Source organism: Chiroxiphia lanceolata, chromosome 4 (genome assembly GCF_009829145.1).
Source record: "Chiroxiphia lanceolata isolate bChiLan1 chromosome 4, bChiLan1.pri, whole genome shotgun sequence".
In the NCBI taxonomy this organism is placed as follows: domain Eukaryota; kingdom Metazoa; phylum Chordata; class Aves; order Passeriformes; family Pipridae; genus Chiroxiphia; species Chiroxiphia lanceolata.
The window spans coordinates 4,498,505-4,523,465 of record NC_045640.1 but is presented as its reverse complement, the minus strand read 5'-3'; the positions used below and the strand labels follow the sequence as shown (position 1 = coordinate 4,523,465).

Below are 24,961 nucleotides of genomic sequence, written 5' to 3'. Positions count from 1 at the left end.
ATTCAAAACCATCCCTGCAGAGGCTCACTGGAGCAGCAAGATAATTTATTTATTCATTTAGATTTTAACCAGACCTACCTCACATCCTAGGCAGCACACATATATTAGGAAAAGAACCCAAATAAACCAAACAACAAAAATCTACACAAACTTTGAAGACCTTGGGAAATTAATTCTATTACTATGGAAACAGTAATGAAGTTTGCATCTATTGGCAGTTGCAATCAAATCTTCTCCGAGGTGATTAACATATTAATTGTGGTTCATCTACGAAAACAACCTCATCTCTGTATCTACTAATTCTTTTTTGTTGTATATACTTTTGTTTCGCGCTTGTTTCAATATCAAGCTTTTCTGGCTTATTACGACGCAAGGTCGATTCCAAGAAGCTTTTTTGTTTGTCTCATCCAACATGATACCTCCCTGTCAGTCCCAAATTTTACTCCCCGGGTGCTTCACGTACCCTTATCATCAGAACAGCTTTCCTGATGTCACGAACTCCGTCGTAAACCAGGCGGGAGGCGTCGATGAACTCGTTCTCCTCAAACGGCTGGGGGACGTTGGCGCTCAGAGCTTCAATGGCAACCTCCACTTGCTCAGCAAAACGTGGCATAACTGGGTCAAACACAATGAAAGGAAGATTAGACACCTTCTTTCAGGACCATTCTCCCCCTGCTCTCGGGCAGAGACACTTCCCAACAGATGTGCGACGCGCTGTTCTTACAATTCCAAGACACGGGAAGGCTCGTGGCAGGGGTTTGCACCGATGCTGCACATGCAGGGCTCTGGCACATTTTCTGGCAGCAGAAAAATAATGATCTTCGCATTCTCTCCCCCAGTTGCACAAGAAAGAATGGAAAGTTTCCTTTAAAAAGCGTGATTTACTAACTTTTAAAAGACTACAAGATACCTGAGCAATCAGTTAAGTACATTTAAAAGCTTTACAACTTGGAACGAACAGAGTACATATTTATATCACATGATCAAAGCAAACTGTAGCCATTATGCTCACTCATTTAGAGAACTAACTGTAGTCTAGCTCATACTGAATAATAATAATTATATAAAGGACGAAATGCAAAATCAAGCATATTACTTCTGAGAAGGCACTTAACTGAAACTTTTGTTTCTTCGCTATCATCATGTATATAATACAAAAAAAAGTATTATAAACTGTGGTATGAAGTTTTTAATACATAGCTTAAAGCAATTATTACTTCTGTAAATAGTTTCAGGGCATTCCTTGAAGTAGCAAGAGGCTTTTCTCCAAATTTTGTACAGGATTCCTTTGAAGGTAAAATCACTTTCTGCACATCATGTTTGCAAAAATCTTCCCCAAATCAGTCCTCCAACAACTTACAGCCAAATCCTACACTCCTGTACTTATTAACTCCTCTGCAAAATTTTAAACTTAATATTGGAGGAAATCTGGATTCACTAGAAACCTGGATACAAAATCCAGTGGGATTAATTTTAAAGAATTCAAGGAACTTGGGTCAAGCTTGATTTATAGATAGACATCTTTACATTATATTCATGTCATTTTTAATCTAGCATTTAGGTATCTAAATCATGAACCACTGGCTTTACTATTTTGGCAGTATAATTGGAAGAACAGGGAAAGATGATTCCTAAATCATTCAGTTGCCTTTTTTGTTGCTAAAATATTACCTTTCTGGACTATCTTTTCCCTAGACCCTATTTTTAATGCACTTCTTGGTAACTTGAACCCAGCTGATGAATACAAAGGGGAATTTCCAGTGTTATTTTCATCCAGAGCAGTGACAATCTTCCCTAGGAAGGAAACTTTCACTGTGACATGAAACCACATTTTCTTCTTGATTGAATATCCTTAAATTTATTTTAATCATAATGAAAACTACATTTTATGCATCTTACTTACTATCTGGTTTAAAGTAAAATCATAAAAAACATGATTCAAGAATAGTTTACATTATGAAGAACAAGTGGCAGCAACCATGAGCTCAAACTTGTTGTTTCTGGCACTCAAGTATTACTCACTGGATATTAATGGAGAACCCTTTAAAGTTCAAGATATAGTGATTCAAATCTTATTTATGTGTATACACACACACACACATATATATATATATACACATATATATATTTGTTCATGAACACAGATGAAAGAACAAAATTGTATCTTCCATGAAGATAATATTCAGTAAGTGCTTGGGATATATTGAAGAAAACAGGAAAAAGTGGCAGCAACAATAGACTTTAAAAAAGTAAACATTAACAAAACATTGCCAGGCAGAGGGGAAACATTCTAATTAGAAAAGAAGCATGAGAGAGCTGGAAGTTTTGGGAAGAATATTAATATATGCATATATCAAATTATCTTAATTAATAGAACACTTGAAAGTGTAGTAGGAGACTAATATGAGTGCATAAGGAAGTCTTTAGACTGATTATCAAAAAGCAATCATTCAAAATACAATGAAAAGAAGTAAACTTAAAGAACAAAACAGAAATTATTTAGGGTCATAGGGATAAAACAAGTGAAACTAGAGATGCAAAAATGACAACAAAAAGGAGGTAAACCCCCTAATATTTAGGGTTAAATTAAATTTAACCTTAAATTTCTGTCTAGAATTTCCTAACTAGCAGAGGTGGTCAGGTATTTGATATAATTAATAGCAGATGCTACAGACCTGAATTAGGAATGGGCAGTTTGGAGAACATCTACATTAATATAAGGAAATTTATCTTTTACATATGTCTTCAAGCTATCAGAGTATGGTAAAATTTACCCTGTAGTTCTTAAGAAAAAATAAAAACAATTTATGAACCGTCTTTTAGAACTCAAGGAAAACAATAACAGTGAAAATTCCAGGGATTTAGAAAAAGAAAAAAGGAAGCACATACCTATTATTATAAAGCTAGAGAAAAAAGGAAGGGAGATTTATAGAATATTCAACATAATTTTAGTACCCAGAAAGAAAATGAAACATGACGTAGAGCAATTAATTTTTAATTATCTTGTAAATAATGAGCAGATGTTGGACAGGCAACGGATTTGTCAAAATAGGTTGCACCAAGCTTTTACCATCTTTTCCTTGACAGGACAGGTATCAGTGGTGGTGGGGAAGCAGATATGACACAGCTTGACTTTGGTAAAGTCTTTGCAATGGCCACCTGGGGTGATCTTAGAAACAAAACAAGGGAAATGCAAACTGAATCACTTTAAGGTGGAAAGTTAGATTTTATTAATTTTCCTGAATTAACTTGACCACATGTGTTACCACAATGACTTCCACTGGGTGTGGCAGCCTCTTCCACCCGTTCTGACTTTGCAGAGCTGGCTATAACTTAGTCCTTAATTTACATTGCTACACGTGACCATTATCTGCTCTTTCAAAATGGAAATAGCTATTAAACTACTTTATGAATTGCTTGCTTGCCAACTGCATTTTTACATCAGTGCTCACTTTTGATTAGACAAGCAAGAAAAAACATCTTAAACTAATAAGATGCTATTACTTACAGCTTCTCCATGCATATGTGGCCATTTAATGCAGTAAAGTTTTTGAAAATTGAGTTGAAAACTGTATTATTCTCCAGTTAAGGTTATTGAACTCCATGACAAGAAACCTCCAGTCCTTCTTATCTATCACTTCCTGTACAACGAAGGATTTTCTTATCCCAATAGCAAAAGAATTACAAGTAAAATTCAGGCAAAGGCACGAACCTGTATCTGGAGTTAAAAGCTTGCAAATGCATCAGATAGAGAATGATTCATTTATTATGCACAGAGACATTGGCTATGAATTTTAGATTCAGAAGCAAATCAATACTTCTGGGGAAAAATTAAACATTGGTTTCGTAGTTTGAGCCGTGGCCTTGAAAACAGTTATGCATATGCTTAGACTGAAAAATGTGAGCCATTAACATCTCTGGGCCAAACTACATGAATTAATTAGGCACCTGCATAAATGTTGACAGAATCAGGTCCCAAGTTAATAGCAGCACTTCTAATTTACTGACTTTGTCATTCCAACAAATAAAGATTTTAAAGCTTTTCTGTGGATGAGTTTTCAATGGCGGAGAAAGTAAGATCACTGCCAACAAAATGTAGGTTGAATGGCTGCTGGAGAAAAACTGAGAATCAGCAAAGTTAAAATTACTTCCATTTTATCAGTTGATTAATTCTTTTAAATTATATAATTTTTGCTATCAGCATAATACAAAACTAGCACAACAATTCATGCCTTGATAAAACTTGTATTTTTTGGTGAACCAACGTGTTCTACAAAGAAAATATTTTCTCTAAAGCTCTTCTTGTTTTTCTCCCACTCATCCATATCTCCTACATATTAAAATTATCAAGTAATTATCTGTTTTCTAAAAATATATTCCCTATTGCCCTTTTCTTGTATAGCAATCAGTTTGTACTGCAATTTTTGTACTTAAAAACATGGTTGCAAATTTTGTTTAGTGGTATGGGAACAATAAGATCACTGACAGGGAAATGTTAGGTTATGTAATAAAATTATTGAGATAAAAATTTAAAAATGTTTGGGCGTTACTGTTCACAGCATTAGAACAAAAAAGTTTCATTAATATGCAAGATTAAATGATTGCCTCGCTAATTTACTGCACTTTTATGGCCTTATTATTTAGGAACTTGAATTCTTGAGAATCTTAAGTAGATGTGAATGTTCAGAAATATAGAAAGGGATAATTAAGACACAAAAAAAAGCAATAAAGGTCAAGGACCCTCCAGGTGCACGAGTTTCTAATTCTTAGTAGCATCGATGGGAGTCAGGAAACTTGGCCTGCTTTTGTCCTACTTCACACACCTGAAAGTTATAAATCTGTTTCCCTTTACCAAGTAGAAAGGAAGAGATGTTTCCATGAGACAATTAATCACACCCACTTTAAGAAAGCAGTTAAAGCTCAACTGGATCAAATTCTGGCATTCCTCTGCCCACTGAGTAGAGAGGGAGGTCAGGTGTTTGGCTTAGAGCAGATGTCTGCTTTGCACAACCAAGTTTAGGCATAAATAATCCCATTCATGCACCAACTCCTAGAACAGTTTTGGCTCTTAATCAGGAGGGTTCTGGCTGAGCGAGACATTGCTCCTTCCCATCCAAATCTCACTGGAACTGAAGGGTTCACAGAAGTCTCATCTTTGGGGTATTTTTCTGGCCAGAAGACTATTTCTGAATGGTATCAGCAGAGCTCTTTCTTAGAGCTTCATTTTAAAGAGACAAGCAGCTGCTCCACTCTCTCTAGCACCCAGGAATTTGGATCCAAGGGGATCACCTTTCTCAAAGACTGGGGGTTGTTCCCTAGAGCCAGGCTGTCCCCAGACAAACCAGAGAAGTGACTGATCTCCTACACCCTGCTGTGTCCATCTCTGCCCTCTGGCTTACTCCTGGTAGCTCTGTATTCATTTAGGCATTTGCAATTGTCCTTCAGAAATTTGATTTTTCCCTACACCATGTTCATAAGGTGCCAATCACCTGATCAAAGCAGCCCTTAAATGACTGTAAAAATCTTTAGGTAAGATTATTAAAAAAGGACATGGCAGTGTAAAGGTTTGGATCACTACACTGTTAAAAGCTGAAGGAAGGATCCCTGAAAAATGTCTGTGCTTCTCCTAAACATCACAGTTTTTTGTGTCGCATAAATCAAGAAAATTATCTAGAATGACTGGCAGGAGTCAAAGCTAAGGGTTATCAGGGGAGACTAATAAAGAAAAAAATCCATGAATGATCCATGAATACACTAAAAAAAAAAAAAAAAGATGCTCTGTTAGGAAAAAACCTCAGCCATTATCCATATTTAATGGGTTTTAGCACAAGAAATTCACAAAGTTATAGCTTAAAAATTTCAGTGTTCTGGATGAAATTACTCCTGTGTTGTTTTGTTTTTTTTTTATTAATCCATTAATTTAACTAGCTGAGTAAAGAATGTGGTCTACCAGGAAGTTTAAGATTTTGAACAGGCATTTAAAAGATAATTCCTATGGGAAATCTGACATAGTCTGTCAAAGACAGCACAGCTTCTCAGATTCATTTGAAGGATGAATAAGGAATGAAACATGAAACCTTATTTAGCCTGAAGTGTTTGTCAAAGTCTGTTTCTAGAAGAACTGTACATTCCTTATCAGAATATTCTAAATATTTCATGCAATGTTTTTAAGTCCTGCTCTCATATAATATAATTACATTTCAGTCATGATTATTATATTGCTAATTAAAAAGAAAAAGCTTTATAGAATTCTACTGAAATATTATATAATATTTCACAGAATCACAGTATTGTTTCTGTTGGAAAAGACCTCTCAGATCATGGAGTCCAACCATTCCCCCACCACTGCCAAGGCCACCACTAAACCATGTCCTCAAGTGCCACATCCACATGTCTTTTGAATCCCTCCAGGAATGTTGACTCCACCACGTCCCTGGACATCCTGTTACAGCGCTTGACAACCCTTTCTGTTGAGAAATCTTTCCTAATATCCAGTCTAAACCACCCGTGGCACAAATGGAGGCTGTTTCTTCTTGTCCTGTTGATTTTTATTTGGGACAAGACAAGCAAGAAGGTCCCCCCTGAACCTCCTTTTCTCCAGGCTGAGCCCCCCCAGCTCCCTCAGCTGCTCCTCATCAGTCTTGTGCTCCAGACCCTTCCCCACTTCCATTACCTAATAGGACAGTATTAATCCAACTGGTTTTCCAAGAAGTAAATCTGATTTAAATATTTTGTTGCTTGGGCAGATGTATGTTTTGTAACACATATTGTGCATGGATATATCTTGCCTGCAGATACTGTCATAGATAAAGAAATGACCATATATAACCATGTCTGTGTTTCATGTCACTGGATTGGGTTACCCTTCTGTTCTCAGAAAAGTGGTCACTGATTTCTGTTACAGTTAAAACTCCTAAGTAGAAATGTGACTTCTCTTTAGTTCTGGATATCAAACCCTGTGTGTCTGTCATTGGTGAATCTTGAAGGAAGAAAAGCAAGATTAGGGAAGAGTGCTATGGCATAGAAAAGGATGAAATGCCACTGTCCAATGTACAAGATGATCTTGTCCCTTCTTGCTATTTGCTATTCAGGTTTCCCCCAATGAAATGGTTAAAAGTCAGATGTAAAATAATGAATACCCACACCCTACAGCATTTTACAGTAAACACAAGACTTTCAGGAAGAATCAGCCTTCACTGCCAATACACTTCACCACTGATTTACCCACAGACCATAAAACCAATGTTCTCAAGCTTTCCTGAATTTATGGCCAAGTCCTGACCCTTTGGCCCATATGTGTTAAGTCTTCTCTTCTGACACTTCACAGAAGGCTCCAACTTAATCTGTGGGTTTATGCAACTAAGCAGGATGACGTGGGAATGGAAGAAATGGATTTGTTCCTGTGCAGTACAGGTGAGTTGTACACCACAGAACTTATGGGGATGTCTGGAGTTACGTTACCAAGTGTTGGGAGACAGGGACACACACAGAGGAAGGAAAAACAAACCTTCCAATTTTTTTCAGACCGAATTGTCATTTGCAGAAAGATAAATGTCAAGGGAGAAGCGAGTTAAGTGTTTACCTCATGGCCAGGTACATCACATAGGTACAAGGAAAGGTACATTGCAAAGTGTTCAGAGAAGGATAACAAATGGCAGCTGCAGGGACAGATGTGTCCCACCAATTTCAGATGTCTCATTCTCCTGTCTACCTGTGCAAGACTACAGGCAGTGAGCACCCCCAAAATATTATTCCTCCTAAATGGAACACCCCTCGGGGTATAATTCCAAATAAAAGCTAACTCTTCAAAAAATCCCCTCGAGAAAACAGTCCTATGCTGTTGGACACAAAATGGGTTATATAACACAAGCAAACCCTTTCTGGCTTAGTTCTAGGTTTGTGTATATCTGTATGTAGGTGTGTGTAGGCAAGGGGATGCAAGGAATACCAGTGCTTTTATTTTAAAAGATTATTGTACAATTCTCACTTGTGATCACAAACATTCTGTTGGAGCTAGTGTATATTCACTGCATTTTTCTGCCTTTATTTTCTAGGCTTGGTAAATTTTTTTCCACTTCCACCACCATCCTTCTTATTTTAAAAAATGGTTTTTAACAACACAAGATTTTTTGAGAACAGATTTGAACAGCAACTAAGTAATAACAGTTTATGAAAATGGGTATTTCTATTATATTAACCTACTGTTCATTATATAAGGTGTCTGGCACATCCAAAATAGATAATACTGGTATTTTTAAAATCTCACTGAGTTAAATTGCATCTAAATCTTGAATTTTCTTTAGTCATATAATCCTTATCTTGACCTTCTTCCATTCTGGAAGACCTTTCGGTTGTGGAGATCAAAGTGGAAACAACTAGTTGGTGTATTCAGTGAGCATCTTCCTATAAATACAGCCTAACATCTTCAGCACTGCTGTGAGGGCTGTTATTCATGGAAAAAGTATCTGTGCTCAGCTGCCCCTTATGATGCCATAGTTTTTCTGAGAGGATGAATTAGCTCAGAACCTTCCTGTCTCTGTAGATAATACAGTTTTAATCGTTCCACTTACCTAGAGAAATTAAATAAAAATATCTTTTAGTCTTGTCTTTTTGAAAGGGAAACTCCCTCATTCCTACCAGCTAAACCAGCATTTTCCTTGTGGCAGATTTTTCTTCTGCCTATTCACCTGTTAATTAATACATTGCACACCAACCACAGCACTGACCCCTGAAGCATCACGGGATTTATCTTTCTGCCTGCTGAGAAATGGACACTTATGCTTTGCTTATGCCTTGTAACCAGCTCTTAATCCATCAAAAGCCTTAACACTCACTCCATGGTTAACCATTTTCCAAACAGCTGTGTGTGCAGGACTTTATGAAAAACCTTAGAAAATCTAAATCAATTATGTTGTGTTTTCCTTTAGCACTGTATTCTATTTTTAAACTCTAAAAACGCAGAGAAAAAGAAATAGTGTTTCAGCTTTCAGCCACAGTGGTGATTTATTCATCTCTTATGTGTCTCATTTAATTGTTTTATAACGCATTTGCTGTGATTCCTTACTGTATTCCTCTGTATCTTGATCACAGTCTCTCTGGTTAAAAATCTTTGGATCAAACCAAGCACAAGTGGAGCACAATCTTGGGTGTTCTCTGCTCCTTTTGTAAAATACTTTTTCTTTAATAATGCATCAATTTTTTTTTGTTGGTAACACCTTGACCTTTACATTTCAGTTTAGCAAAACTTTAAAGAAAACGCTAGAGTACTTTGCAGAATAAAAATCATAATTTCATCAAAATTCCAGGATAAATGATCTCATGTTCTCAGGATGATGGTACCCATAAGTTGTACTATAACTACCCGAGCTCCCATAAAACATGAATTTAACATCATTTATTTTTTTAAATAGGCTCTATTTTGCAATTTTTAGCTCTCTCCTAGATTCAATACAGGGGTTTTTCTGATGACAGCTATGCTTAAATTCATCTTCTTGCTTCTACATTTTGTTTCCCTTCATATCACTGCTGAAAAATCCATCTTTCCTACGTTTTAATATTAGCTTTGATAACACCATTGAGCTGCCTTTCCCTAGTGATAAATATCTTTAAAGTTTGTCCTACTCACACTGATAAAACTCTCACAGGGTTATTGCTGAATTGCCAGTAGTGCTGATTTTCAACTTTAGTCCGTTCTGATAAAGACAAAATAAAAAATTTGTGTCAAAACACAAGTCAGAGTGACCTACTTAAAAACAGCCAGTTACAAAGTTACTGGGATATTTTTATAACATGCTAAAAGCTGAAACTCGAAATTTCTGGTGTGAATCAGACGATTTCATATTTCCAGTGTCCTTCACAGGAGTAACCCAAGTACTACGGCACTTGCTGTTCCAGGATGGTTTCCAGACATCCCAGTGTAAACTGAAGAAAACCAAAAATTGTTGGAAACTTTTCACAGCCCTTCTCAGGCATTTCTAATCTTAACTTGTTCTGCTCTTTTCTCCTTCATTTCCCATTCACCTCCTTTCATTACAACTCTGCAAAGTCTACTCCAGTTTTCCTAATTTAAGTTCAACCCTCTGGCCTTTAAAGAATGTCACAGCTTTTTCTCCTTCCTGAACCTCAGAAATCTTGAAAAATAACATTTAGCCTCATTGTCTGCTACTTGATTTCCTTCTAGGGTCAATTCTTCTTACTTATTTAGAATCTTAGGCTTCTTCCCTTCAGTTTTTACAGCTTCTCAAATAATTGCTGAGTAGACTTCAATCTCCTCCTTATTAAAGGCAATGGGACAGTCTCAGCTGGACTTGGTCACTCTACAAAAGGGTGTTGAGCAATAGGAGAGATCTCAATATTCAAACAGAAATTGTGCTCTGTTTTCTCTTACTCCTTTCCTTTTGCCTTTATCCTTGATCTTAACCTTTTCTTTTTAATCCCTTTTCCTTTCCACTCTTCTTTCTTTTTTTTTTTTTCTTCAGCATGGACCACCTGTAACAGTATAATTTCACAGTTCTCTACAAATCTGAATGCCAATATAACATTCAACAGGGGGCATCAGGGCTGTGTCTGACCCTAGTTTCCCTTCTTCAGCCTGATTCTGACTCCCATCCACAGCCTGACATCCCATCCTGGCCTCAGGCCACCCTATGCTCATTCAGGTGCCAGATGCCCCCAGGGAGCCACTGGGTCATGTTATTTAGGAAACCAAGCTGTAGATATTAGTAAAACTTCACAGTGCCCCAAAAAGCCAGCAAACAAACAAACAATGAGAGCCTGAAGCTCTGGTTTACTCCTGCACACAATTAACACCCACTAAAATCTATGAGTTTTGTGCTTGTTCCCAGCGAGCCCCGTAGACTCTGTGGTTTTATAGGTTTCATCCTGGATTTATAAGGAAGTCATCATGAGAGAATTAAGCTTTTATTTTGGTTTTTAAAGGAAAACGAAAGTACCCAATTTTAAAAAGACATTAACCAATCCCTCACTCCCTAATACTGCTGTCAGAGATAAGAGTCTAACCTCTACCAAGTACTTGGCTCTAAAGGCAGTTCTTAGTCAAGGGCAGGACAGAAAGCACTAAAACACTAAAAAACCCACACCCCATATTTTCCAAAGCCTGTAAATTAACACAACAAACAAATAAAACCTGGAGCTGCGACTGGTTTTCAAAGTAACATTTGTGGTTTCAATTTCTCAGAACCCACCATATAATTTTCATTAAAGATTAATTTTCTCTCCCCTAAAAAAACCCATTAGCAAGGTGTTTCTCTTTCCAAAATTGTGTATCCATATTTCTCCACTGTGGATCCAACCCAATACTCACATAACAAATTGAAATCCCCAGAAAAAGAGGTTTAACAGAGGCTTTCCTTTCCTGAGCTGACAGCTAAAATAATAAGAAAAAGGTAATGTGCTTATTTCCCTTCCACTGTCATTTAACTACATTTTTCCCAGCTTCCAAAAACACTTCATTTAAAAATGAATAAAGGTCAATTGAAAAAAAACAAAACAGAACAAAAAAGGAACAAAGATAGAACTGGTGAGGTGTTCATGATTGTGCTTGTCACAGAGAGTTTGATACACACATCTGTGGGTGGAACCTGAATCCAAATAAATCACTCGTATCATTCTTGACTGTTTGATAAAATCTGTGCAGGATCCCTAGGTGATGAATAGAAAGAATGTAGAAATAGATGCATGTATTCATAGCTACCCATATCATAGAACTGTTGAGGTTGGAAAATATCTCTAAGATCACTGAGTCCAACTGTTCCCCCAGCACTGCCAATGCCAGCACTAAACCGTGTCCCCAGGTGCCACATCCACACATTTTTTGAACACTTCCAGGGATGGTGAATCCACCACTGCCCTGGGCAGCCTGTTCCAATCATTAACAACTATTTCTATGAAAAAAACGTCCCTAAAATCTAATCTAAATCTCCCCCGGTGCAACTTGAGGCCGCTTCCTCTCATCCTTTGTTCCCTGGGAGCAGAGCCCAACTCCCCCTGGCTCCCCCCTCCTGTCAGGGAGTTGCAGAGCCAGAAGGTCCCCCCTGAGCCTCCTTTTCTCCAGGCTGAGCCTCCCCAGCTCCCTCAGCCCCTCCTGCTGCTCCAGCCCCTTCCCCAGCTCCATTCCCTTCCCTGGACACGTTCCAGCCCCTCAAGGTCTCAATATCCTCTACCCCAGGGTATATGTAGGCAGGAATCTGTTCTCTGGGAGAGGGTATACGGGGCACACAATGGCACAGGGGCATCTAAACACCATTTTAACCACTGCATTTTAGGGCAATGAATTGAGTCAGTAAATTCTACCTTTTTAATCACAGAGGAATAATAATCAATGCCTTTGTAAATGGCCTGAAAAGCTGCAGATAGAAATTGTGCTGTAATATTAATGATCCACATTCATGCCTGGCATAAATTGTTTAAGCTTCATCAGCTCCATTGAATTTGTGCCCGTTTTGTCTCTCGAACTTCTGCTGCACAATTTGTACATGATTTAAAGTTCTCAGCATTGAAAACACAATTTTTTAAAAATTTTTTTTTAATACCCTCAGGTTTACTTTGATTTGACAAAATACAAAATAAGTAATAAATTTGAGGAACAGGGACTTGTTCTTAAGTATTGAATCTCAGCATTAAAAAGTTGATGTCATCAATATGTACTTAGTCCATAGTTTATAGCACTTAGTTATAATTCAAATTATATTAAAAAGTACAATAAATATGGAATATAAGTATTCATTGGGCCTATTATTGATCTGTATAATGGCACTTTATACCTGCCAGTTACTCTGTTGAAAAATTTTTAGCAAAAAATTTTATGGAACATTAGGTCAGAAATTTTAGCTGAATAAAAAGCCTGAACAGACATTTCGTTTTGCTTATTAAAGAAGTCTTAGTGATAGGAAGAATTCTGCAAAATCCCTCCTTGACTAAAAGACAATTTTAACACAAGAGTGCAACAAACTATTTTACCATGTTGGACTGAAAATATTATTTTCCTCCAGTGAATTCATAACACCAGTTCATACACTCCTAGAAATTAGCCACATTTACAGTACTTATTCCACTGATTTGTTGTTGGGTAGTAAAAACTAGAGTGATTAATGAGAACAACTCTTGGACTCACTCTTACACCTCTCACCTAAAACACACGCAACTCGAATCATTAAACTTTAAGAAAAAAAGAAGCAAACCTCACTGCATTATCTTCAAATTAAGGTCAAAAGGCATTTTGGGCATTTTTAAGGCAAAAGGGCATTATGGACATTTTTAAGGTCAGCCAGATGTAAAGAGAACAAGAATGATGCATAAGAAATGGCTTTGTAGAGCCCAGTGGAGTGTGTATCATAGGCTGAAAATTATACCACTGATTTTTGACCTCTCCCCAAATTTTCTCTCTGCAACTCACAGGAAAGAGTCTGTGAAAGTTAATTCTACAGGATATTGTGGATCAACCAGTGTTGCACGTGTTCAAGGCACAACTTTCTAGTCATAATTACAGTCTCGTGAGTCCACACTTCAGCTATAATTTCTAATAAATCCTACTGGAAGGTCAGAAAAAGAAGAAATTCTTGATTTTGGTCACTGGGATTTATCTGTTCAAATAAGGATTGGGGTATCTATTAGGGCTAAAAGATATTACACTGGGCAGAACAATAACACAATAATATTAAATAATCCCAACATATTTTTTTAGCTTATTTTGTTGACTCCTGTTCTCAAAGTGAACACAGAGACTGGTAGAGGCACAAAATTTTTTCTTTTCCATCTCATAGGGAAATGACTGTTTTTTCTGTCCAAAAGTCACATTTGCTGTGTCCTGAACAGATGCAATTTTAATCTTTTCCCTCTAAAATGATCTTGATGATTTTAAATCCCAGATGAGCAAGTGCAATCAGGTGGGGGAGGATCAGCTCAGACATTTTCAGACATCCATAATATGTGAATCTGTATCATACCTGGTCACCTGGTCAGTGAGTGGAGACCTAGTCTGTGAAGGCAATAAAATCTAAAGCATGATTCATGAGAAAAAATATAGACCACTGCTTCAAGATGAGAGCACTTGACTGCACTGAATTATTGAGATGCACATAGCAACAGACAGTATTGAGTATAAAGGGGTATAAAATGACCAGCTCAGATGCAATAACCTACATTTAGATGAATCCAATCCCTGCTCTGTCAAGGTAAAAACAGGTTGGGAAAAAAAAAAAGAAAGAGGATTTTTTTTCCCAGTCTATCAATCCAGCAAACTTTTCTATTTTTATATAATCTACATATTTTGTATAATCTAGCAGACTTTTATATTTTTCAATCAGATAATACATTTTCAGTTGCTCATATGTATTTTTCAGTGAAAAATTGTTCTGTTTAGAAACACAATTTCAGTCATCAACAAGTACATTCACCTGCACAGACCACAGAGTAATGTTTGTAATGATTTTCCAGAGACACATAATACATAATCAACTGACTCAGAAGAAAAGACTGTGCATTATTTATTCAAATCTAGAAACTTTGATGAAGCAGCCCAGTCTTGATGGGTTACAGAATCTCTTCTCAGTATGACTTCTGCAACAGAATTGAGCAGAGAATAAAAAACCATCCGTGGTCATGAATTTATTTGTTTATATCTTGTTTTTAAGCACAGATTTCCCTCTGAGTTACAGATCTCAGAGAATTAACTGAAAGTTTTATGTGACCAAATAATGAATATTTCAATAAATCAATAATTCTAATAAACTCACCTGTCTCAGAGAGCAGTTTGGTAGCTTCCAGCACCTTCTCAGTGTAAACTCCAGTTTCATAGTTTTCCATCTCTGCATTAATGATGTGAATAACTCTGGCTGCACGGCCTCGGATGGCACCTGCAGTCCTGTCCAGTGTATCCACATCCCCCTCTTGGAGAGCAATCACACACTTATTCACATCTTCCAGAATATGGTTTTCTGGAATGGAGGGAAAAAAAATATACAGCTCATTTAATTTCCTTCTTCCTCGTAGCAAAGCTTACAGATTTGGGCAAACAGCAAATGTCAGTGTGTTAAAAAATTGATATCTGTCTTTATCCGGGTCTGCAAAGCAAATGCTCTTCTGTGATATTATGCCACATAATAGTAAAATTCCCAAGTGTGATATTTATCTTGAACAGGGACTGGACTACCTGTTATCATCTTACCTATACCGTGAGTCCCAACCTGCAATTCTTTGCAAACCAGTCACATTAATTTCAACCATCACGCTGAATTTTGGTGTGATAAAAATCAATGCAAAAAGGAAAGTGGTCAAACATTACGCAGATTCTCTAATACCCAGTCTGAAGATGAATTTACACACTCACTCCCATGAAATTTAATATGTTTGGTTCATTCGTGCCCAAATAAGTCAGAAAAGAAAATAAATAATTTTGAAAACACAACAGCAAATGGCCTTTGTAGATAGCAGGGAGCCTGGGTACAAGGAGTTCGTCTCCTGCACTCCATCTATGCCAGAAAATAAGCTCTGAATTTTTCATGACACACACTATAATTATATGTGACTGTGCATATTCTGAAATAAGAGTTAACAACAGTGACTCTGCTGAGATGAGGTAATATTGACCAGTTTTATTGGATTCCTGGGAGCTGCACTGCTTTTTTTGGCTCAGAATCATGTGCTGCAGTATCATAATTTATGTAGTATTCTCATATAAATAATGTGAAAAGATGAAGCAGATTTTGATTAGGTCAGGCACTATTTGCCAGCAGCCAGGAGAGTCAAAGTAATTTCAATGAGACTATGACTGAATTTCATATTTGACCAAACTCACTCTGAGACACTCAGCAACTCTAAAAAACAACTTGCTTTTCTGTTACAGACACCTCTAAACTGAAAATGAAATGTTGTTCTTTGTAGTAGTAGTAAAACAGAATTAATCAGTTCACCAACTGCTTTTTGTTAATTATCCTTGGCCACTAAAAAGAATGACTCACTAATCTTCAGTGTTAAAAATCCCAAGGCTGGATCATTTGAGAGTTTCAGAAATGTATTACATGATGTTGAATTTTACACTTTAACAACTATGGATGGAAACTGAAAGTCCCCTGAGATGTGAATCCGAGTAACTCGCAAGGCAAAATCCTTTGTTTAAAAAACTCCCTATATGGAATTAAAAATCATTGCTTTGCTGAAATTTTTCTCCACTGTTTTGTTCTCACAAACATCATCAATTGCTTTTATGGTGGCATAACCAAATTTTGCCCAACAAGAAGTGCTACATGCATTTGAACAGACACTGAATTTGGAATATAAAATAACTTATTAAAACCATGGTCAGCTTTGTTTTGGTAGCCTATTATTAAAACATACCATCAAATGTGACACTCAGTATGAAGAGGAGGAAGTGTCATTTCAGGAGTTACATTTAATCAGACAGTAGCATTTAGAATTCATTGGTTTAACATCCAAAAATAAAACTACCCTGTGTAAGTTGAGGCTTCCAAGCCTAGAGTAAGCAAGCAACAGGATTTCTGGATACATGTCGTGTTTATTTATGGACAGCATTAGGAAAAAAAAAAAAAAAAACAAACTCAATGGAAATTATACTTCCCAGCCACCTTCAAAAGTCTGGATCAAAATCAAGACGAAGTTAGAAGGAAAAATGGTTTGAGAAAAAGAAATGAAAACCCCCATCATCCATTCAACTGACTTCTGGTTTATGGATACCAGCACTTGGAGTAAACAAAGTTCTCAAGCAAATCAGAAAACAGCTATTTGAGAAAGTTTGCCAGTTCTTTGGCTTGTGGACTGGGCCAGCAGTTTGCAGCCTGGTTTGCCCTTTCGCTGTAGAACCAGGTCTGCCGAAAAGTGTTTGTCGGTCTCAAATCTCAAATAAAAATCAATGTGCTCCCACATTCTGAAGTACCCTTTTATTCTGACAGTTCATTTTCATTTTCTTGTCATGGTTTGCAGTAAGCACTCTGAACAGGGCTGTTGAACAGTGAAATGTAATTAACTAAGACAAACCATTTTCCTGTTAATAATAGTAGCAGGATACAGACAAACAAAATAAAGGTCAGAGCAAAAAGGAAAACTAGGGATTTTTTAAAAGAATAAATATTTTTTTTCCTTCAAATCTCACAAAATTCTATTAGAAAATTTAGGTAACATCAAGGAAAGTAAAGTAGATTGAAACAACATTTTGGCCAGACTGTCTCATGAAGTTTGCCTCTTCTGAGGCACTCTTGGTACACTCTGTGTCCTTATTCACAACAATGAAATTCACCTTTCAAACTGAAATAGGAAAATGAGTTTTCTGCAGCAGACAATTACCCCAGGACACGCAGCAATCTGCAATTACTGTGTTTGTTGTGTATGACTGCATCATAACAATCCACTCTGCCACAAGTTATAGCACTTTATAAGGAGGATGGAGAAAAGACTGTGACCCAGAGTCAATGTCCTTCTCTTCTCCATCCCTTCTTTACATGAGGACTAAGACACTTTGCCTTTTTCCATAGCAGAGCTTGCTTTGCATTGAAAGCCTCCCCAGTGAGGTCTGAGAAGTGCAAAGATTCCCATTTTCCTGTACTACTTTACTACTTCTCTCTGGTTTTATTGTTACACCAATAACTCTGAGACCCAGAAGTGCCTCCCAGCTCTCTGCAAATGTACACACTGGTCATGTCTGACAACATACCCAGACAAGAATCATAGAATCATGGAGTCATGAAGGCTGGAAAAGGTCTCTAAGATCATTGAGTCCAACAATTAACACTGTCAGGTCGACCAATAACATATGCAGCATCTGCCTATTTCCCTTCTTCCTATCCCTCTTCAGGGCCTGGTAACCTGGTACAGATGGTCAGGGGGCAAGGACTCTATGGTACACCTGCCCCACTGCACAGACACACTGAGCAAAGCTACAGAATAAAGCAAGGAAAGTGTCAAGGCCAGGTTGGACGGGGCTTGGAGAAACCTGGTCTAGGGAAAGGTGTCCCTGTCTATGGCAGGGCATTGGAACTAGATGATCTTTAAGGTCCCTTCCAACCCAAACCATCCTGTGATTCTATAAAGTTCATCTTTCCTCCTCTTGCCTGCAACTGCACAAGGATTCTAACAATTCCTACAAATACTGTCAGCCTGTCACAGGTCTGGAACACATTTTTAAAAGGTGATTAAAATCCTACTTTGTAACTGAGTTGAAACAAAACTTCTGTAGAAATAGAAGTGCAAATAGGATGCTATTTTCTGGGAGGTGAAAAGCCAACCATTGCTACCAGGGGTTAATTGACATGGTGTGGCTGCTCCCACTGAGTGCAGAAGATCAGCATTCCCATAGACACAGACTAATGGATTAATGATGCTTTAGTAATTATAGCTTTTATCCCCTCTGACCCATTACTTCAATTTAGGAGTATATTTTTAGAAGAGTCCCTCGATCCCAGTACCTGAGACAGAGAGGAAATCATCCACCGAAGTGATGTCATCAACAGCTTCAGTGAGGACTCGCACCTGCTTCTCCCACTGGTCTTTAAACACATCCATGTTGTCCTGGGCTACTTTGCTCTGGGGTCTGGCAGCCAGCGTGAGTGCAGCATTTATTACCTGTTATTCAAACCCAGTTGTTAGGAGAAGTGAAAGTTTTTTTGCAACAAAAAGAGCAAATAGATTATGGGCTGTGTTAAAAATGCAGCATCACACCCCACTTGATATGTGGGTCTCAAGGTATGACTGAATTTTTCACAGGTCATGGAAATCAGGCAACAGTGTCATGACAAAGACAAGGTTACAATCTTCACCCAGGCTGTTTTCCCTGTCTCAGCTAACTGATGCTTTTAAACACTAAAAGAGTTCTCAGGTACGTTTTAGTAGGAATCTTACTTACCTGTGGGCACAGACTATCAATCTGTGTGGCTGCCATACGGACTAACTTCACACCTTCCTCATTATTTGAGATTGAACAGGCCAGATTTGCAACCTGCAATGAAATCAGCTGATGAGAATCAAGTTTTAGGCAAGTGAGCCATTAGAGTCATACCTTTCTCTGTTCCTATTGAGCCCTGCCTGGAACGAAAGAATTGTACACCAGAGGAATAATGCATCATCTTCTGTGCTGGTGAACAGAAACATGTGTAGATTATTTCCTTACTAGCAAACTGAACTACCCACCTTCTTTAGATTTTTCTCAGAATCTGTCCTCACTGTCAAGTGTTTCACATCCTCCTCTATAGCTTGAAAATTATCTCCTGAGAAGTCATGTAGAGAATGCAGAGCACCCAGACAATTGCCTATATATTTCCTTTTCTCACAGTTTCTTTTTTTTTTTTTTTGTAATTAACCAGGTCCAAATGAATACAGGTAATCAGGTTCATCCATATACTTTGAGCTTTGTAAAATGCAGAATCTTTGATGTCCTAACACATGGAATTGTACTTTTCCATCCGTAAACAAAACTCTGGGAAGCTCTACATACTACTCAAATATTTTCACTGTTTCAGATCCTGATGGTTTTATGAGGGTTTTATTTCAATTCTCAGGTGGACCTCTTTATTTCTACGTGGTTGCCTGCCCTACAGTAAGATATCCACCACAACAGTGATGTGAAATGTCTCTGGTGAAAGCCTCATTCTGTAACATATGCCTGAAGATCTCATTCAAAGATCTTTGGATCTACATTTACTCACTCTGGTACAGCTCTGGGCAGTCTGAACCTCATAAGACTGAAAGCTATTTGGATAAGATGAAGACAGAGGAGACTTAGAGATACATCTGAATGAGATCTAGCAATCAGACCACGTCTCCAGAACTGCATCTCTGTGGCTTGGATTCAAGTGGAAGAGTATGTTCTCCCAGCTCATACAGTTCTTCCAAAAAATGCATTCCCAAAAGCTCTGGCCAAGTCCATGAATCTGCCATGGTTTTCCAAACAGCAATTCATGGCACAGTGCACATAATTAAGCTCATTGGTGATATTTAAATCACAAAGGTACATTTTGGGACGGGGGAATACAGGATATTTTTTTAATCATCCAAAAGTACGGCTTTTAATTCTAATCTACATTAAAACAAACTTATAAATTTTAAATATGCTTCCTTGATATTATTCACTGTGCCTGAAGGCACAACTATCACTTGGAAATGATTCATGAATTAGTTCAAATACCCCCATCCTTCCAATTTTCTTCCAGTCTCCCCTTGTGGTATTAAACTGTTCTCATCTCCAGTGCACATCCCCGCATTAGCCCTGATCCATCTGTTCTGCATGGAACCTATTTCCCTTCACAGTTCTGGGGAACGTGGTTTGCATATAACACAGTGCCAAAGCTCAGGAAAGAAAAGAACCCAAGGCTTCAAAGACTCTTGCAGGCATTTCCTAGTCAAGATTTTACCACAGTATTGTGATTTTTGTTTTCATTTCATGATGAGACAAATGAGTGAGTCTGTTTGTTAATAGCCTTACAGCCCTCGTGTCAAAAACGTTCTCCTGAGCTGACATCTTCCAATTAAGTCACCATTTTCTGTAGTCACTTCTTTGAACACATCAAACAGACCACTTTAATCTTCACCAGAAACAAAAACTAAGCAGGATTATAATTAGAATGCATTAACATGAGTGGAAATTACAGACCTTAAAGACTAGTAAATAATATTAAGTTCAGCAAGTGCCATCTTCCTGTATTTGAAATAAGTGAATTTTCAGATTACCCTTTCATTTTGTGATTATCGTGATGGGAATTTGTCCTAAGGCTTCAGATGCAACATACATCTTATTTTTTCACAGATAGCACTGAAGGGGGCTGGGTGTCATGAAATGGCAATCAAACTGTGAAGCAGGTCTTTGAGTTCTTCTGGAAGAGATTTTGGCAGATATAATCAGCAAAAATAAAACTTATTTTGTCTCTCTTAATTACTCTTTCAATAAAATTTGATGAGATAATAATTGGATGTTGTAAAGGGTCGTGTTTTCCGAGGAGGGATTCAGACATAACCAGAGAAAACTTTTTCTCCTTTATTTGTAAAACAGAGCTTAGTACGTTGGTTTGGGTGCTACTACCAATACAGGAGTACAAATGTAATCTATTGCTACGTTAAATATGCATCAAGAGAGCACTACAGTTATCTGTTTAAAAGAAATAGTGATATATATCATGTATAATCCTTACATGATGAGCCTAATAGTTTCTGTGGTATATTTCAAGTCTTGCATAAATACAGCACTGTATCATCAGCAGTCAGAAAGCAATACTGTGTCACAATTCAGCAGGGAGAGTGCCAGCCTCTACCATGGGAAGATATGATTATGTCAAATAAGCACGGAGATAAGCAAATTCCACAAAGGTAGATGCAATCTGGATAAAATTGAATTTAGCACTGTAAATCGGAAATACTATGACTTTACCCAAAACTGATTTTTAAAACATGGCAGGAAATAGCCATTACTTGCTTAAGTCTGCATTTTAATGCCACTGCATAAGCCTGGATCTGTGAAACAATACAAGTTCTAAGTGCACTCAATCATCACATACCACACTATTTAATTATTTTGATTGACTTTGCTATCAAATACAGAGTCAGGTCACTATCAATTAGTATTCCTGGCACAGCAAGGTCCACATTCATGCTCTTAGTTGATAAAAACCATGAGGTAATTCACCATGCTTTTAGCCTACTATAAATTCAGCAACTTCAGATATTTTTCCTATTTAAAACTATGACAAGAAAAGCTTAGACCCAATTCCACCCCACTTAGCTGAGACATTTTGACTATCCTTCAGATAATGGAAAAAAAGAGCAAGGCCCTTTCAGAGGTCTCTGGTTGACTCCCTGATCCTCTAGATGTGTCTAGTTTATTATTTAAACTTAGCTGGCCCAGATGATTGTTGAAAAAGGTATTACTGAAATGAAAGAGACTGTAATGATGTATTATAACTTGTTTTGCATGGGCATAGTTAATACAACAAACTCTTCAAGGTTGGGAATTTGTTAAATATGCCATTCCTGAGCCGGATGGAGCAGACAGCTTGAAAAGGAAAATAAAAAGGCTGTATATTACCATAGCTGCCAATTACCAAACCTTTGATTTGACAGCCTTTACCTTTATGCTTCAAGTGCTCTGTCTCCACCAAAGCATTGAAAAGAAGGTTTCATGAAAGGCTGTGGAAGCAACCAGGTAATTAATTTTTTTCTTTTTTTTTCCTGTTTATTAAGTTCCTTGAACACCCTCACTTCACTGAGTGCCATAAAGAACTTAAGATTGTATTAAGATCAATGTGAACTGTCTGAAGAGCATTTATATGAATGAATACATTTTAAATACCAAAATCAATGAACTGTGAATCATCCTCGAACTGCGCAGAGAACGTAATAACAGTGAAACTGCTGTAGAGATAAACATTATTGTCCAGAATTTCAGGTCTGCTAAGCTACTCTTATACTATCAAAACAATTGCTAAACACCTTAAACCTGTCCTGTAAGAGCATGGAAAGGTAATGAGCAAGAAAATAAACACTCCAGGTGCAGCGACGCTGTATTTTTCTGTAATCACTGAATCCACTGAACCAGCCCTAGAACTGGGGATGTGAAGAAGCAGGTACAAACTGCTTCATATTCATTTCCATCACTGGCACTGATAGCACAAGACACAATTCTGCACCTTGCCAGGTATCTCTCTTTAATCATGCAAAGAGTTCCAGTAGTTTCAGTTATTTAAAATACATACAGAGCCAGTCACAATAAAATACATCTGCATGTATTTGATTGTATTTCAGCTTCAGTTTCTTGCTGGATAGCAGATTGGGTTGGGGAGGGACTTGGTTTCTAATGCAAATTTTTATTACTCTTTGTGGTGTCTTGACCCCGGTTGGACCTCAGGTGTCCACCAAAACTACTCTGTTACTCCCCTGAGAGAAAATGCAATGAAAGGCTTGTGGGTCGAGTTCAGGGCAGGCAGAGATCACTCACCAGTTACCATCATGGGCAAAACAGAGTTAACTGTGGGAAACCAGATTAATTTATTACCAATTAAATCAGAGTAGCATAATGAGAAATAAACTAAATCTTGAAAACACCTTCCCCCTTCCCTTTCCTTCTTCCTGCACTCAACTTCACTCCCAAATTCTCTCCCTCCTCCCTCTCACTGGCACAGGGGATGGGCAATGGGGGCTGTGGTCAGTCCAACATGTTGTCTGTGTTGCTACTTCCTCCTCAGGGGTTGGACTCCTCACGCTCTTCCCCTGCTGCTGCCTGGGGTCCTGCCCATGGGAGACAGTTCTTCATGAACTGCTCCAGCCCGGGTCCCTTCCCACAGAGTGCAGTCCTTCAGGAACAGGCAGCTCCATCATGAGGTCACAAATCCTGCCCAGCAAACCTGCTCCGGTGTGGGCTCCTCTCTCCATGGAGCCACAGCTCCTGCCAGGATCCTGCTCCAGCACGGGCTTCCCACGGGGTCACAGCCTCCTTTGGGCATCTCCCTGCTCCGGTGTGGGGTCCTCCATGGGTTGCAGGTGGATCTCTGCTCCCCCTGGACCTCCCTGGGTGCAGGGGCACGGCTGCCTCACCATGGGCTGCACCTCGGGCTGCAGGGGAACCTCAGCTCCCATTCCTGGAGCACCTCCTGCCCCTCCTGCTGCTCCGCCCTGGGGTCTGCAGGGCTGCTCCTCTCACACATTCTCACTCTCTGTCAGGCTGCTGCCCAGCAGTTTTTTCCCACTTCTTACACACATTATCCCAGAGGTGCCACCACCACCTCCGATGGGCTTGGCCTTATCCAGCGGTGGGTCCATCCTGGAGCCGGCTGGAATTGGCTCCATAGACATGGGGGAAGGTTCCAACAGCTTCTCACAGAAGCCACCCCTGTAGCCCCCCTTGCTACCAAAACCTTGCCGTGCAAACCCAATACTCCACTGTTGAAAGGCCATGCCAAGGACAGGATTTATCTGAAGACACATTGATATGGCAGCTGGGAGTGCAGGCCCTGCTTGGATGGGCAATGCCTACACTGGTTTTTCACTAGGAAGCAACTTAAGAGTGGATCAGCATTTGTCATCCATACTGTTTAGGACAGGAAAGTTTTATTTCTGCCATAAAACTGCCCTCCAAGTTACCAAAGTAATCAAGGAGCTTTCACATTAATTTACTTTATTTTTACACTGATTAAAATCAGGTGTAGTTACCTTTCATTGTATTTTTAAACTAGACCATTTCCATTTTTGACTTGAGCTCTTTGTATTATTAAAGGTAACTAGGACTATCAAGATGTATTGTCCTCTTATGACAATCAAATTGTATTATCTTCTGGTTCAAAATTAAATTCAAAGATTTAACATGGCCACTCTGAATTCAACATAAGTGAAAAGGTCCAAAAAAGAAACCCATTGCTTAGAGCGAAAACGTAAAAAATGAGAGCATTATATGCTACAGCAAAGGAGTAACAGCAACACAAAAGCCACACAATATCAACTTTTTAACTTTTTCTTTTATTCTTTTTTTCACCATAAATTACTTGAAGAAATGATACCAAAAAAGCTCTATTTGGCTTTCCCAACCATTTAACCATTCAAAGGTAGAGAATGCAACCTATTTCTATCTTAGTTACTTAGTTTTCTATATTGCTGGTGTGTTACTTTCTTTTTCTTTTGTTATTCGTGCCTTTTCTATTTTGTCTACACCACACATGTGAGAAGCTGAAACTTTCTGAGTTACTCAGCTTGAGTTGAAGGTGGTTTAAGTCAGACACTTCTTTAATATTCACAGTGGACTAAACCCAAGCAAATAATCAGTTATGATGTTCCAGCTGATGGGATGTAACTTGTTGAACTGTGGTATCTTAACTATTTGTAATTATTTATCCATTCACTTAGTAATTTATCCAGATATTGCTTCAATCTCTGAATCCTTCAAAATTTTGACATATATTAATGTTGGTACTGCTGTAGGCAGCCCAGTGATATTCATGGAGCCACAAATAAGATTTTT

The 24,961-nt window shown here is 38.1% G+C and overlaps 1 protein-coding gene across 6 annotated transcripts in view; it reads right to left on the bottom strand.

The window, feature by feature from the left end:
- Window positions 1–24,961, bottom strand: part of CTNNA2 (catenin alpha 2) — a 502,913-nt gene that overhangs the window by 44,720 nt on the left and 433,232 nt on the right. For all 6 annotated transcript variants that reach the window (XM_032686520.1, XM_032686521.1, XM_032686522.1 and 3 more), the window contains 4 exons: window positions 18,872–18,964; window positions 18,435–18,591; window positions 14,754–14,954; window positions 464–615 (listed from right to left, as the gene is read on the bottom strand). In XM_032686520.1, the coding sequence (XP_032542411.1) occupies window positions 464–615; window positions 14,754–14,954; window positions 18,435–18,591; window positions 18,872–18,964 (603 nt within the window). The remainder of the gene's footprint in view (window positions 1–463; window positions 616–14,753; window positions 14,955–18,434; window positions 18,592–18,871; window positions 18,965–24,961) is intronic.